Consider the following 15833-nt stretch of genomic DNA (forward strand, 5'->3'; position numbering starts at 1 on the left):
TAGTACTACAATCATTCCTCTATGATATTAGTACTATTCTATAATGACAATGCTACTACAATTCTAATCCCTTCTGCCTCCAATAATCACGACGAACATCCTTGTCAAGATTGCTCTTAGACCTTTTCATATCCGTAGCATCTTCTTCTTCGTCTTCCTTAGTGGTATCTGGAGGACTATAATCACCCTCTCCTTCTTCTTCATCTTCTTCAGGGTTATCACCTTTCAAGCCAAGAATCTCTTCAACTTGCTTTTTGGTATGCACAGCGGATTCTGCCTCTTTCTTGGCCGATTCTTTCTTTGGTACGTCGACTTCGAATTGAAGCTCATCGTCGCTTTCTACGGTTATATCTGAATAGTAGTATTTGTCATTCCCGTCCGCTCCATCACTTTCGTCTTCAGAACTTTCATGATTTATTAATGCATCGTTGATGACTTTGTGTCTGTCATCGTTGAAATCTCTTTCCTTGCCTCTGTACTTAATGATGTCTCCCAATATCAGCTCCCCTAGTCTATTCTTGTAGGATGTGCCATTAAGCACGTAACACTTTTCTACTAGCAACTGGTAGGCTCCTCCAAATGCTTTTTTCAAGTCTCGAAGGTTGTATGACGATCTGGTAATGTTGTTGTCTTCATCAGAAGGATCTTGTACCACTATAGTGAATGGGTTCTTATTGGTGTTCAAATGGGGGTAGTCTCTTTTCAACAAATATCTGGGAAGGTCAGACCGTGGATCCAACGAGATGATCAAGTTATCATACGAAAAGTTTCTGCCGTACAATTCAAAAAATTCGATTAGTAAAGCCCCAAGATTGTCAGTTATGTTGATCAGATTTGTGGACACACGAGGATGCATCATCAAAAAGTGATAGCAGAGGATAATAGTAGCATAGCCTCCCAATCCACCACTGTGCACATTGTTAAGCCTTCTTGAACTCAAAAACTGTTTTATAATAAGGACCAACTCACGTAATCCTGGAGTAGTAGTCATCCATCTTCGTATCTTTTTCGCTGCTTCTATTCCATTTCTTCTTTCAAATGACACATCAATATTGACGTTGGACTCAGGATCTACAAATTTGATAATAGGCACTTTTGCTTTAGCGATGACTTCCATGTTTTTGGCAAGGCCCTTATGTCTCAAGTAAGAAGACAATTGATACAATCTAGATCTGTTTTCATAGTCTCCGGTCCGAGAAACAATTACTATGTCGATATCAGAACCTGGTAAGTACAAGTCTGTAGCTGAAGACCCAAATACGTGAGTTTCCGTTTCGGGCCAGTACAGACTGATGCTGGACTTCAACTTGTTGATGAGTCTATTTCTCGTTCTGATTTCCTCACTGGAAGGTGATATATAGTTGACAAAATCCTTCATTTCCATAGTCAACCAATCTGCCATCTCCTTCTGCTCAGAATGATCGTGGTCCTTTAACCACGGAAACGAAGAGGAGGCCTTTTTTGCAGTTACTTTACCATGTTCATCAGCACTCATCACTCCATCGTCGGAGAAATCTTCATCTTCTATATTGTTCTCTTCTTCTGAAGACAGGAAGCCGAAACCTATGAAATCTTCATTCTTTGCAAGCTCGTTTTTCTCGGTTTTCAGTACCTTTACATTGCCGTCTTGTTCATTTTCATTTTCATCATCATTATTATCATCATCATCATCAGATATAGCTACAATTACCGATTCATCTTGATTTGTCACTTTTACGTCAGATTTCTCACTCTCATCATCCAGCTCTACAAGGACGATCTCTCCCTTAGTACTCTTTTCCCGACTGTCGTAGTCAAAGATCACGCTAGAATCGGAATCAGAGTCTTCCTCTGGGAGATGGTGGAAGTTGTTCTGTGCAGGGATAAAAACATCACCTTTTCCCGTCTTTTGTCTCTTTCTCTGCTTCTTGGACTTGAGTTTAGGCGTGATATCTCTTTTCCTTTTGCCAGTCATACTGGAATCCTTCCAATGAAAAAAAACTGCTACAAAGCTGTTGCTTAATGAGGGAAAGCACGAATATTTCTTTTGACAATCTATACACTTTTTTCGCTCTTCTCCAAACTTTTCAAAACCGCTCACGTGACTCGAACACCATATCAGCCCCTAGCATAGCGACTACCGTTGCAGAACAAGCCACTAGAACCAGCACTTTCGAGACTTGAGTCCTGGATTGAAGCGTATCTACCAACATGAACACAAGCACTACCAATTTAGCACCTATTTTCAAATTTGTGGCATCTTCAAAAGAGAGAAACTCTAGAATACCAAGTTGCAAAATATAAAAAGGAATGGTTGCGAAATTCTGCAAAACCATCGATGTTGCTGGCTGTTGTGGAGCAAATTGACCCACACGTACCAATGAGCTTATACTGCTACGAGATTCTGTTTTTGCTACCTCGGCTAAGTTGAGAAGGTCTTCTTCGTCAGAAGCCTCATCGTCTTCCGGTTCATCTTTGAAGGGTTCTTTGTCTGTATCTGAGTCAAGCGGATCATACATGCTAGTATCTTTCTGGTGCTTAACACTGTCACCCAACACTAAGGATGTACTCTCATTAGATATTGTAGGATCGAAGTGTCCTCCAGAATTCTTGCGGGAAGAGTTGTCTTTGACAAGTTTATCCCACTTAATGGACTCAAGGATTTCAATCACTTCGCTTGAGTTTATTCTGGACGAGCCAGTACCATTGCCGTCAGAATCACCACCTTTGATCATTACATATATGAGACTCTCAAAATCACCACTACAAACAGAACTTTTTTCACTCCCTATCTTACTACTCAATTCAAACCACTCATGGAAAAGATTTGGTGTCATGGAAAAATACCATTCGATGATTTTGTCTCGAATGATTTGAGGATCTGTCTCGCCAGCAATCAACTTAGAGAATGGTAGCAGCCCACAACATAAATAACAGAGAATCAATCCTAGTGAGTATATGTCACTTTCATAAGAAAAATCATTAATGAATTTTTTGTTTCGTTCACCTAAAGCTGGGTCGTAGTTGGTGAAGAGCCAAAGTTCAGGCGCAGTAAATTCCAAAGTACCAGTATTGCCACGTCTTTCATCTGTATCCTCTCTAATCCTAAATGAAATATTAGTTTCCGGTATGTTTCTCTTGTCTATAATCTGTCCTTCCCCAAAATCGGAAACTAAAACCTTTGGCAATTTGGAAGCTGCGAGTTCAAATGTGTCAATGGACTCAAAGGTCGCTTGGTCCAGATCATCGATGTCATACTTGATGTCCAATAGACAATTTGAAGGCTTGAGGTCTCGATGAAGAATACCATGAAGGTGCAAGTAGTTGACACCGTTGGCTACGTCCCTGAAGAATTTCCAAATTTCAAATTCATTGAGCCACTTCTTTTCATGTTGTAACTCGGGAACTGGCTCTCCTCTTGAAGCTCGGCGTCTAAGTCTCTCCATCTGGATCTTGTCCTTCCACGACAAGTTTACGTCCTTGAGAAAATTATTTTTGACCAAATCTTCTAGATGTCCTCCACCACAGTACTGCTGAAGTATAAAGACATACGGAATCTTTGTACTTTCTTTACGTGACGAGGTGTTGCCTTCTGAAATAATAAACGTGGACAGATCATCGATATCACCAAGTTCTAACCAAACATGATTGTACCGGATCAAGTTGTTTTCGTTGGCTCCCTTGACGGAGAGCTCATACAAGATCAACACCTCATTTAACACCTGTTCTAGTAGCTCAAACCTATCACCAATGCTTATCCTCTTTACAGCATATGTGCCTAATTTAATTTCGTTTAATACATGAACAACTTTATACACCTGGGCATGAGCTCCAGAGCCCAACTCATAGGGAGGAACCTTCTTGAAAAACCGCTTAAAGTAGCCCTGGTTAAATATATCTTGAGGTAAAGAATGATATGGAATGCTATTGGAACTGGTCTCAGTGGCATTTTCAAGCTGACTTAAAAGCTTGAAATAGTCATGGTGCATGAATCCTTTTGGGAACTTTTGGGCAATGGCAATAGATTCTATTGGATCAACTATGGGAATATTGCGTAGATCCGATGAGCCATCGCCTGAATTTCTATTATTAGCAGGATAATCTGACCAAGAAAATCCGCAATTGGGACAATTATGAGTACCACCGCTTGATGCTGCTGGGAATCGTTTAGTTCCAAATGGTTCTCGTTTGAATTGAGGATTGGTACTTCCTCGAGGGTCACTACTCTTGCTAATAGTGGAAATGAGCTCAACAGTGTTTTGCTGGCTGTCCCGAACTACAAGAATTCCCTCGTTTGGACTATGAAGCAAAATCTCCCGATTGGAATTGTACGGGACAATAGACATAGTGAAGCAATCCTATTGCTGTGGAGCTGTGGTATTATGGTATTCTTATGTACGTATGAAATTGCTAGTTGGGAGAGTTGGTTAGAAGTATATAATAATTGTTGTATCTAATAGAAATATATGAAATAAAAAAAGAGGAAGAGAGAAAGTTATTTAAATTGATCTAAAACGATCGATTTAATTCTCTAATCGTTTCGCAAATTCCATTCTCACTTACCCCAGATGGTTCCGTAGTTTTTGTGCAACACAAATCCTTCATTTTGCAACTGGCTGCGAATTAAAATTAGATGATCTACAATTGAATGCTTGATTCATTAATAATCGTTATTAGTGTCTATATATATATGAAAAGGATATCAGTCTCACGGCTGATACCATGCTAGTTTTTGTTGTAATTAATCAACACTTCTTAATTTCATCATAAAATGCAACAATTCCGTCTCCATGTTGTATCGCTCCTCTTTTGAAAGCCTAGTGACGTCTTCGTTCTGAAGCTGATGGATAAGATGAAACACAGCAGGTGGTTTTTTGCAAGACTCTACGGATTTATCACCTCCAAAAACAATAAGAGCAGCTTCTTCACTTGGAATTTGCTCCTCAACTTGCAGATTATCTGAGACAACTGGAGACACATCATTGGTTTCCACTTTTTGGGTATTGATCAATTGAGAATCATTTTTCAAAGGAACTGACGCAATTTCATCCTTTGTTATGAGTTCAACGTCTCCTGTCTTCTGTGCAATATTGTTCTCGAAATCAGAAGTAACTTTTGGAAGACTTTCTGGTTCCTCTGCTTCTGGAACAACTGAAAGCACATTCTCCTTCTCATGAAGAACATTACCAACAAGAAGATTGTGCTCCACTTCAGAAATTTCTTGGGATGAGTCTGACAAATGCACTTCTCCTTTAATAATTGCAGTCGAATGAGCATTGAAGCTCTGGGACTTAAAAGTGCCCAATTCTGACTGTCTACTACCTTCGTTAGAAGAAGTCAGATCCAAACTGTTAAGAACATCCGTCCTCACCTCGACTTGCTGTAATACAACCACGTCATTGGAATCCAGAATTAGGGTTGGACTGGTATTGTTTTCAAAGTCATATTTCTCATTTGGAACTTCAGCCAGGACTGTCTTGCGTTTTTTGACTGGAGATTCAATGTGTTGGCCAAGTTCTTCGGTTGTATCTTGAGCTTCCTGTTTTCTCTTGGTTCTACTTCTACCTCTTCTGAGTCCTGCAACCGGAGATGCTACTTGCTCTTCTTCCTTAGAAGTATTTAAAGTAACGCTTTCATCTTCAACTAGATCCGAATCATCGACTTGCGATAAAACATCATTCTCCACCTCAGAAATATCACAATTATCATCCAAAGACGAGAGAATCTGCTCCGTAGGCAGAACAGGAATAATGGCCATTTCCACGGGAGAAGCTTCAGTTGATGAAGTCTTACTAGAGCTTTTCCTCTTCTTATTTCCTTTCTTGGCAGGAGCATGTTCAAGTTTTGCGTTCAAAATTGCTGTAAAATTATGAATGTCAAATTCCATTAAAGAAGACGAAGTAGCCTTTTTAGTAGAATTTTTAGAAGTATTTTTACCAGAAGTCTTAGTAGATGTTTTTCCATTTTTGCTTTGACTATCGACATTCTCTGATTGGAATTCATTACTGGATGCTGCCGAAGTGGAATCAATCTTCTCTAAGGGCGAAATCGTATTCGTGTTCAACTCTTTGAGAACTTCACGGCTATCGTGGGTATGTTGACCACTGCCCGCGGGTTTCTCGATACTGCTACTATCAGGGGCCAGGACAGCTAATGCGGTTTCACTACTGTCTTCTTCCGTACTAGTTATAATCATGCTGGTATCAAAATTTTCCTTATTCATTACATCATTTTGAGCTTCCAAATAGGCATCCAAACCATGAACCCTAGAAGTGTCATTCTTGCTGGCCCAAGCAGACGTCAGAAAAGGTAGATTTCTCCAATTATCTCTAATGAATTGTTCAATATCAATATCCAATTTGATATAGGACTTGGATAATAATGAGTCGAAATTTTTATCTTCTTTATCCTCCAGTCTCTTCAACAACAATCCCGACCACATTTTGCGAAAGTCAAAATCAAAGAAACCTCTTTGATGTTGGGCGGTATCAAGAATTTCGTCGCTCAATTCATCAATTTCCAAATAGAACTCACAGTCGATCAAATATCTCAACAAGTCAACAAATGTACCGTTGTCAGCAAATCTTATTGCGATTTTCTGAATCGAATAATCTTGAATGTACTTGTTTGGAGCATTATGTACTAACAGAACGAAATATTTGAACAGCTCCTTTGTCCACGTCGATATTTGCAAATAATCTAAGCACTGCTTTAATTCTTCAGCTTTGGATATACTGACCACACTTTGCATTAAACGCTTCACAAAGACTTCAGCACCAGAACCAATAATCTGACAGAATTCACCATAGAGGCGCAAATCTGGTTCGTTACTAATTATGGTTCTATTGTTCAAGAAGTCAACAATGAGTATATAGAGCTCCTCAATTTGCAATCTTTTTTGCAAGTTTGCTAAATCAAGCATGAAAAACAAAACTCTCCTATCAGAAATTGAAGCTATGATTAACTGAACGATTTCCCGAAGTTGCTCCTTATTCAAATTGGAAATACAGTTTTCGAGAATAATATAGTAGATATTCAGATTGGATTCTGAAGTTCTTTCTGAAATTGAACGGGTCACCAATGTGGCTGGCTTAAACGTATCGTTTAAGTTTATGACCAAATTGTAAGCGGAATCAAATGAGAGACTACTTGTTTTAAACAACTGCTCCAACACAAAGGGAAGGCTTTCGATAATATCAAAAGTCTGATCGGTAGTTCTCGGTTCTTTCTTCGTCACCATTTTCACAGCTGTCAAGAAAGATATAAACAAGTTCACCTTTTGGTCAACAGCAAGGTGATCCAGCTGGAAAACTAAAGCAATATGAGGAATAATCCTATCAAACTTGGAATATACCCATCTACAAGGCAAGCAAGGAATCTCAAGAATAGAGATGGGGTCGTTGGCTAAACACCTAACTTGATTGTTCCGGTCTTTGGGCGGAACTGTGGGTTTCAATAAACGAAGGAGGACCTTCAATCCAAGTGAATGCAAATGAAGACTTGAGTTCTCTTTCTTGAAAAAGAAGTTAAGGATCATCGGTTGTATGACTTTGTCCCAATAGATGTGCAAATACTTCGTTGCCAGTTTTGCCAACAATGGTTTCAACAATGAGTAAAGTATGGCCATGAATAAATGGTTGAGGTTCTCTGCAATTTCCTTTGATGTGATAGGGGAGCTGATACTGAAGAACACATGAGTCAAAAGTCTTATTCTACTTTTGACACAAGCATTTAGCATCTGTTGCCGCTGCTTGACATCTGGGTTCTTCAATATGGGTTCAACTACCTTCATCATGAAGTCCATATCATTGTGGCATACATTGTAGATAACTGCCTTCCAGCTGTTCAAGGCAATTATCTTGGCTGACTGATACTGTGAATTGAAACAAATCTTTTGCACCCTGAGCCATTTGTTCAAATGTTCCCACTGATCGAAAGAACTTCCACCATCTCCTACAAGTAATGTGATGGATACCCAGATTTCCATGGATTCTTTGAAGCGTCCAGTTTCTATCATTTCTTCTAATTTCATACAGATATAGTCAATAACGGAAACTTCCGATGATATTAAATCAATATCCAAATCCAATCCGTTTTCGGACGCAAGTGATTTGACATCGTTCGAAATTTTTGAAGAGAGCAAAGAAGTAACGGATGATTGAACTGAGACATTATCTAAGAATACTTTCGCAATTTCCAAGAGACAATTGGTTCCTATTTCAAGAGTCTTCGGTGAAAAGGGAGATGCCATAGAGCATACATTCAAAACGAACACTTCGAACCAATGGTTTATATTTTTAGCCATGATATTAGGAAAGTTGTTGGCGAAGTTCTTGAAGCACAAGAAACGTTCAGAAACGATCGTAGAAGATGGATAGCTTCTCATGTTGATAATACTTGATATCATCAATTCAGGAAGCTCTGGATTGTCAAAAAGCATACGCTTTTTCTTGTTTATGAGTCTACAGTCCTTGATGACAATCAAGTAAGGTGAAACAAGAGCTTTAGAGATGTTTTCCGTGGTCAATATTGAACAGCAGTGACGGTAGAACCACCTCACATCCTCAACAGGGACAAAACCGTTGAGGTCTTCGTTCATAAGAAAAGTGTTAATCAACTTTAATGCCTGGTTGATTATTCTTATTCTGAAAGGATCAGATCGCATAAGTGGCTGGGAGGTCGAAAGCTCATGTTTGATGATGTCATTACGATTAAAGATCTCTGTTTCTGTGACTACGATATCTCTACGAATCTGTGCGGCCAATGCTATTATGTAGTTCGAATCCGGTTGAAAAGTTCTGAATCTTGTGACTGCTGCCTTCGTAGGGCTGGAATTCATTTGCGAGACCGGAGCGGAGAATATTCTCAACAACGTATCATTAGTGTTAGACTTACAGATGTGGTTGATTGTGGCATAAACTTCGAACTTCTTGTCAAATTGAGGGTCCTGAAGCACACGTACACAGCCATCTACCAAGCGAGGCAATTCGCTAGAATTTGGCGGAAGCTGAACAATCGTTCCGGATAACCAGAAGACGGGATTGCGGGGTTCGTAGGAATCGTCGTTCTTAAAAGGTGATCTAGTCCACAAGGAAGTGTTACTCGGATCAGCAGGTGAACCGTTGCGAAAAGACATGTTGTATGTCTTGAGAATAGAGCCTCTAGGAGTTTGGCGAGGATCAGGGGAACTAACAACAGCAGGGCTGTCATCGTTATACGCAATATCGTCAGAAAATGCCACCGATTTCTTTCTCACGGGTGAAGAAGACGGTATAGGTGACATTTCTCTTCTACATGGAGAAAGTTCTTTCGCTATAGAATGAGCACCACGACTGCTTCTTTTGATGGGTGACGAGCTCAATTCGTCGTTATTGCTGTTTTCGACTTCATATTCGAGCTTATGAAGCGGTACTACAACTGCCGACTTTGAGACTATTGGAGGGGGAGAAATTTCTTTTGGTGCTTCTGGTGCTGGAACTGTAGCTGAAGCCGTGGCTGCAGGTGATGTGGATCTAGATGACGACGACGAAGCTGACATAGAAGCAGAGTTACATTTGGACGGTGAGTTTGTCGCTATATTTGACACTGGTGTGTCATTGACCAAGTCTGACGAACTTGAGTTGGAAGAATCGTCTGCCGATATGCCATTACTTCGATTAGAATTAGAACTGGTAGTAGTAGGTTTAGGTGAAGATCTGGATGACTTGTGTGATGTGGGTGCTTCTGATGCTACTGACAAGTTTGGGGAAGGTTCTCGTGACGAGCGTGCCTCATTCTTCACCTTGGACCGCGCGTTCTTGGCCAGTCTGGATCGTTTTGATCGGGCAGCCATTGGTATGGGATCAATATGGAGAGATGTATGAGTTTGATGGCTACCTCGGGCACAATTGATGAAAAATACACAAAAATTGCAGGAAGGATTGCTAGAGGTTGAAGAGGACGATGAGGAAAGTTTGAGAAAGGTCAGTCTCTTTAGAAGCGAAATACCATGTACCTCTTTCGAAAAGAATCTCGTTATGCCTTGAGAAATTAATGTATTTTGCAGAACTGCATAGCATCTTTTTGCTTTACGCGAACGAGAATCGAAGAGTGACTAGACGCGTTTTATAGGCAAAATTAGTCACGTGAATTTCTAAAATCCATAAGGACAAGTGAAGAACATTTCTCTTGTTAGGTTGTGTCTGGCTTCTAGTATCAAAAGACTATCTCCAGCTTTGGAGAATTCTTTCTTTCACAAATGAAGAGAAATCTCTTCTCTACGACAAATAACGAGTGCTTCGCCTCTATTAGTCTATGCTATTCTATAGTATAACGCTACACCTTCTGCTTCTTGGGGTCTGACTCTATTTCTTCATTTTCTTCGACTTCACGAGCCCTCTTCTTAGAGGCAGACTCATCATCTTCTTTAACTGAAATAACGGTGTTTACTTCAACTTTTTCTGTACCATTGTCTTGATCTTCCATAACTTCTTCATGTTCGACTTCATCATCGTTCATGTCTACCTGTACGTCATCTTGTACATCTTCATTTGGTTCTTCTCCTATTTCTTCTTTTTGTTCCTCTTTTTGTTCCTCTTTTTGTTCCTTAACTTCTTCTTCTCTTTCCTCCTTAACATCTACGTCTTCATTCTGTTCTTCTACTACTTCTTCTTCTTTTCCCTCGTCCAACATCTCCTTAGTCAATAATGATCCAAACTGAAGCCATCTAGTTCTACGCTGGAGTTTCAATCTTTTCCAAATAAGCGAGTTTCGCTTTTCAAGGAGTTCTTCCTTTTTTACCGGATTGAACTCGTCTTCAATATTGGAAGTTATTGCAGCAAAACTTTGATCAATGTGAGAGATGGACTCCTCAGTGTCCTGCCTGTGCGCCAACTTATTCATGTCCCTTTGAACTTTCATCATTCTCGTAGCCAGGGGAGTCACATAGGTGTTGAAGTACTTCTTGTTCTTATAGGGGAACAACTTTTCAGATTTCTCCTTTACCTCTTGCAACTCTTCTTTTGCTACCCGTCTGTCTGCAAACAACGGCTTACCAGTGTGATCTTTGCCATAAATCAACCAACTCCACCAGAACGTTTCTCCTACAGTTATATGCTGAATTAGAAACGAAAAGGCTGTATCTACTGATTTGAAAGAAGCAAACATATCTTTCTTGATTTTGTATAGAACTCCCTTATGTGCATCAGGAACCGAGTCATCGGTGATGTGCTTGACATTCGTGGGGGCACCTATTGACTTGATGAAGTCATCTTTGTTACGAGGAATAAGCTCAAAGTACAAATTGGCAATGATAAAGATCTTCACTAAGTATTGGAGCCTGATGGAGGACGTCTCAAACTGGTCAGTAAAGAATTCTCTGTCTTCTACTTGAAGCTCATGCGTCGACTTATTTCCTACAGTGAATGCTGACTTGAAGTAAGCCTCCGGGAAGTACAATACTCTAGAGTACTTTTTCAGCAAGTACTCTTTGTCAGCTTCAGAACGTGGCTCTGGTACTAGAAACTGATCTATGCGGAGCTTTTTCTGGAAATCAAGTTCCATTTCCTTGATGTACTCATAGACATTAATGAGTCTATCCATGAGACGAGACAATTCCTTACTGTTGGACTTTTTCAAGTAGTAGTATGGGTCGTTGAACAACTTTTCTATGGCCATCAAGTCTTCCACAAACTGCGATTTAGTTTTTACTTCATAGATAGAACGGTTAGCGATATGGAAGTACTTGTTCAAACCGGTGTTGTCTTCAAATGCAAAGATGTTGGTGATGAATACTCTCACTCGGTACTGGAACTTGTCGTTGAAACTATCCTTTTTGTAGGTGTCGCTTTTTCCCCGAGAGTCCTTGAAGATGAATTTGTCTGTAAGCGAATTGCATAGGTCAAGAACGGCAATTCTATCGCTAGTGGCTGTTCTGTCAAAGACTCGTTCTTGGAAAAGAAGTTCTCGTGACTCCAAGTACCACCAGAAGATATCCACTTGTGAAGTCGAAATGGAGAGTAAGAATCGCAGAATGCGCGATAAGCTGTCGTATAAAATCTGTTTGGTAAATTGATGGCCATTTAGAACAAGAAAGACGAGAACATCAAGAACTACAGATATTCTGTTGAAGAATTCGAGATCTATCTCCAGAAGCTCATATCCTTTGAATTGAATCTTGTTTGATTGTTGGTCAGTGTTGTCAGATTTGTCTTTCTCCGTTTTGCCATCTCTCTTGTTTGCTTCTTGTGTTTTGACCTGGTCGATCCTAGTAGAAGCCAAAGTATCGATAACGTTCAGGAAACTGGAGCCTACAACCACTTCATGGACTTTCAGGTTGATTTCGCTGTTGAAGGCAGCTACTTTTTCAGATTGATCATTTCCATCACTGAGAATACTATCGTCAATTTTGTAGTCGAATTTTGCTGCTTCCCATAGAGATACAAGATAGGATACTTTGTCCTGAAGAATCAGATCTGGAACTGTTTCCACTAAGAAGTTCTGGTCTGTTTCGGATAATACCAAGTCCACCAACCTCGTCAACGCTTGCGTGACTTCGCTGATTGGCTCAGTGATCCGGTCCGTCCATTCAGCCATGTTGCACTTGAGAGAAAGGGAGAAGAATGAAAAGATTAGTTGAATTATTCACTTGATTGAATAATGAGTGCGTACAAGTGAAAATATGCGGCTGTGAGAATTAACTGTGCGAAGTAGAGTCTTACTGGACTAGATTTTGAGAAGTAGAATACAAAGGGATAGTAATAGCTCTAAAAAAAGCTCTATTGCAGAATCTTATCCAGTATTACATGGTTCTAATTTAACACTTCTTACAAAAGGAGTTTGACCCTATGCCCTTCAAATTTTTTTGCGTCTCCATGTTCACTATCTGCTCTCTAGAGAATGATTCGTTCATTATGTACACTGGAAGCTCTAAATGGATATTGACATTCTATTTACATTACTTTTGCTGCCACTACCAGTCGAACTTCTTCTGTCGACTCTTCTTCTTATCGCTCTGCTTCTTCTTGTTGAACATCCGCTTCTCCTTGGCGTCCTCACGGATTTCTTCCCATCGCTTCTTGTCTTCTTCACTTACCTCGCCTGCGAAAAATGTTGTGTCTTTGATTTCCTGGAGCAACTTGCGGAAGCACTCATCCGTGTTCACGTCCCTGTTTCTCGTAGTGTCACTCTGAATAAGTATCCCTCCCTTCTTTGTCTCGTACCGAATCTTCTTTGCCGAGATTTGGCGTCGTACCGGTAACGGAATCCAATAGCAGTACTGGGGATCAAGCCATTGCGATGGCTCTAGTGCGACAGTAGCCTTCGAGGAAGTCTTGTTGACTTTCTGCCCACCAGCTCCTGACGATCGGCTATAGGATATATCAAATATATGTGTCGGTATCTGTTCGACCGTGAAGCTTTGGAGCCATGCCTTTGCTTTGTCGATATCATCTTTTGAGAATTCGTCGCTAATGGAACTCGAGTTTCGTGGTACTGGAGTCTGGAAAAAAGTACGGCAAGTGAAAAATTGACCAGAAAAGGAATTTCTAGAAAAGCAAAGTAAATACGGCTGTATTCTCCGCGTCGAAGTATACGTTAGTATGCTTGCCATATCCGTTAGTTCTTTATATTAAGAAGTAGCCTATTACCACCATCACCAAACCTCTCGTTAAAAGTTGCGAAACTGAAAAGTTTCTAGTGAGAAGTCCCACTACAGCTGCGTGCACACTGAGACTATGTATACTACAGAACGGATCAAATCCTTGATCAGAATCATCATGACTAGTACAACAATGTATATACCTAGGTCTATAGACAGTGCAATAGTTACAAGAAGTATAGAATGATACAATTAAATATATTGACACGGAAGCTCAATTCCTTATCACACAGAATGAAGTCATAGATGTATCATGTGAACACTAGCTTCATGCTTCTTCCAACACATTGGCAGAATCAGACACAACTACAGAAGTGTTGTCAGGTTCTACAAAAGTCTTGGTGACTGTACCGTCCTCAACGATCAATGCGTATCTTCTTGATCTTTCATTACCGAAGAACTTAGTAGCATCAAACAACAAATCAAGATCCTTAGTGAAGGCTCCAGAAGGATCAGCCAAGAACTTGATCTGGGCACCAGCAACAGTTGATCCTAACAAAGCATCACCCCACGCCTTTGTCACGAAGGCATCGTTAACAGCAACTACGAAGAACTTCTGGAATCCCTTTTCGTTGAAGCCTCTCAATCTCTTGATGAAGCCAGGAACGTGGGATGAGGAACAAGCCGGGGAAAAGGCACCAGGAACTCCGATGATGATAGACTTGCCTTCAGCAACTTCTTCAGCGAGATTGACTTGGTTGCCGGGCGAGTTTTCGTAAACAATGGTGGAAGGAATCTTTGCACCCACAGAAATCGATCTGATAGACATCTGGATCGTATTACTAAGAGTGGATCCAGCCACTAATGGAGATCTTAAAGATTTGAAGAGCATATTTACCGAAAAAAATTGGAATTGAGGGGTGGATTAGACGTCTATTGCAATTGAGAGTCTTTCGTAATGCGCAACCAGCTACTGAAGCAGAGTACAACTAAAGATAACCAAAAATCGGAATAAGAAGATAGGGAAATTAATGAGTGGGTGGGACTAAATTAGTATGGCTGATATTGATGAGTATTGTGCAGGTCTTGAAATTTATGAGAGAAAAGAGATTCTTAGTCTAGATATATTTTTCAGCGATTCCTTCAGAGGTTACAGCAGAAAACAAAACAGAACAGGGCAGTAGTTCTATATAGATACAATTATTGTCACAAGGGAGATTTGGAGTTATTTCATTGCAAGAAAGACCAGAAAGACCAGAAAGAGGAAACTTAAAAATCGCAAGAAACTATACGAACCGTTCGAACCTCGTTAAGAATAAGTCGTAGCCATATAAGCGAAAGTCACCAAACCATTCTCGATAACGCATATTCATTTTTCACATAATCATCATGGCTAAGAAAGGAGAAACAGTTACCCAGGAACAGATCACAACGCAGGAAGGTGTCAAACTCTACAGAAACACCCTCAACTACAACGTCATAAGCAGATACGACCCAGCCATAAAACAACTACTCTGCCACACGTCACATTGTGTGATCTACAAGTTCAACGAAAACAACGAAGAATGGGTCAAGTCAGATTACCAGGGCACATTGGCTTTATATGTGCGAGATTTCAAGGTTCCACCAGCCAATGCCCAGCCAACATATAGCGACCTTCAGGAATTGTTCTGCTACGGGCTTATTCTCATGAACAGAAACAACCCCGAATGTTTTTCCTTGGGTTTGCTCCCTAACAAAATCACGAAACACTACTTTCCACATGGAGTCGACGACAAAGGAGTTCTTGAGATGGACGTAGAATTGAATGACAATCTTATCATAGTTAGGAACTTGTTAGGAGAGATTTACGGGTTGTGGGTGTTTAACGAGGAGGACCGTACTAAGATGTACAAGTCTCTTGACTTCTGTTTGAACTCAGAGTCGACTGCCGTGTAAGAGTTATTCACTGTTGTACCGATGGAATGAATTTTCCAATAGGGCCTTGTAATCTGTGTAAGATAGACTACACTTTGAATATGTAGCATAGACAGGATCTAGTAATACGAAAAAAAAATACAAGCAAGGGGTTATACAGTTTATAAAAGATGTAGTCATAGCAGATAGAGTCTTTGTCTATAGGCTCTACATTACTCAATCATTGCTAGTTCTTTAGAGCTTCTGCCTCAAGTCTTCATGGTCCATACTTAAGAGGTTTGGCGCATAGAAAGTTTACGCTCACGTGATCTATCAATCCTGATGGAAAGTATGCAGGATCGTCCTTTCCTTGGAAAGAAAG

At 40.2% G+C, this 15833-nt stretch overlaps 7 protein-coding genes across 7 annotated transcripts; 1 reads left to right on the top strand and 6 right to left on the bottom strand. All coding sequences in view use genetic code 12, as the record gives it.

Annotated features, from left to right (window-relative positions):
- Positions 1-55: 55 nt before the first annotated feature.
- Positions 56-1954, bottom strand: TRF4 (topoisomerase I-related protein; the record flags this gene model as incomplete). Its single annotated transcript, XM_001387815.1, is given in 4 exon segments — positions 56-168; positions 187-283; positions 314-1698; positions 1732-1954. The coding sequence occupies 4 exon segments, from the start codon at positions 1952-1954 to the stop codon at positions 56-58; spliced, it is 1818 nt and encodes a 605-aa protein (XP_001387852.2).
- Positions 1955-2600: 646 nt separating this feature from the next.
- Positions 2601-4325, bottom strand: IKS1 (kinase suppressor of Ira1; the record flags this gene model as incomplete). Its single annotated transcript, XM_001387816.1, has 1 exon — positions 2601-4325. A coding segment is annotated over one exon (1725 nt), but the record flags the coding sequence as incomplete, so codon positions are not given.
- Positions 4326-4720: 395 nt separating this feature from the next.
- Positions 4721-9811, bottom strand: RIF1 (RAP1-interacting factor, involved in establishment of repressed chromatin; the record flags this gene model as incomplete). The annotated part of the gene is made up of 1 exon (XM_001387817.1): positions 4721-9811. One exon carries the CDS (start codon positions 9809-9811, stop codon positions 4721-4723), a length of 5091 nt encoding a protein of 1696 aa, XP_001387854.2.
- A 674-nt stretch (positions 9812-10485) lies between these two features.
- Positions 10486-12486, bottom strand: PICST_37730 (hypothetical protein; the record flags this gene model as incomplete). The annotated part of the gene is made up of 2 exons (XM_001387818.1): positions 10486-12111; positions 12214-12486. Coding segments are annotated over 2 exons (1899 nt in total), but the record flags the coding sequence as incomplete, so codon positions are not given.
- Positions 12487-12928: 442 nt separating this feature from the next.
- On the bottom strand, positions 12929-13567 carry PICST_28388 (conserved hypothetical protein; the record flags this gene model as incomplete). Its single annotated transcript, XM_001387819.1, has 1 exon — positions 12929-13567. One exon carries the CDS (start codon positions 13565-13567, stop codon positions 12929-12931), a length of 639 nt encoding a protein of 212 aa, XP_001387856.1.
- Positions 13568-13883: 316 nt separating this feature from the next.
- Positions 13884-14384, bottom strand: PRX1 (putative thioredoxin peroxidase; the record flags this gene model as incomplete). Its single annotated transcript, XM_001387820.1, has 1 exon — positions 13884-14384. One exon carries the CDS (start codon positions 14382-14384, stop codon positions 13884-13886), a length of 501 nt encoding a protein of 166 aa, XP_001387857.1.
- Positions 14385-14944: 560 nt separating this feature from the next.
- On the top strand, positions 14945-15493 carry DCP1 (decapping protein involved in mRNA Degradation; the record flags this gene model as incomplete). The annotated part of the gene is made up of 1 exon (XM_001387400.1): positions 14945-15493. The coding sequence occupies one exon, from the start codon at positions 14945-14947 to the stop codon at positions 15491-15493; it is 549 nt and encodes a 182-aa protein (XP_001387437.1).
- Between the last annotated feature and the right edge of the window lie 340 nt (positions 15494-15833).

This window comes from Scheffersomyces stipitis, chromosome 1 (genome assembly GCF_000209165.1).
Source record: "Scheffersomyces stipitis CBS 6054 chromosome 1, whole genome shotgun sequence".
Lineage (NCBI taxonomy): Eukaryota > Fungi > Ascomycota > Pichiomycetes > Serinales > Debaryomycetaceae > Scheffersomyces > Scheffersomyces stipitis.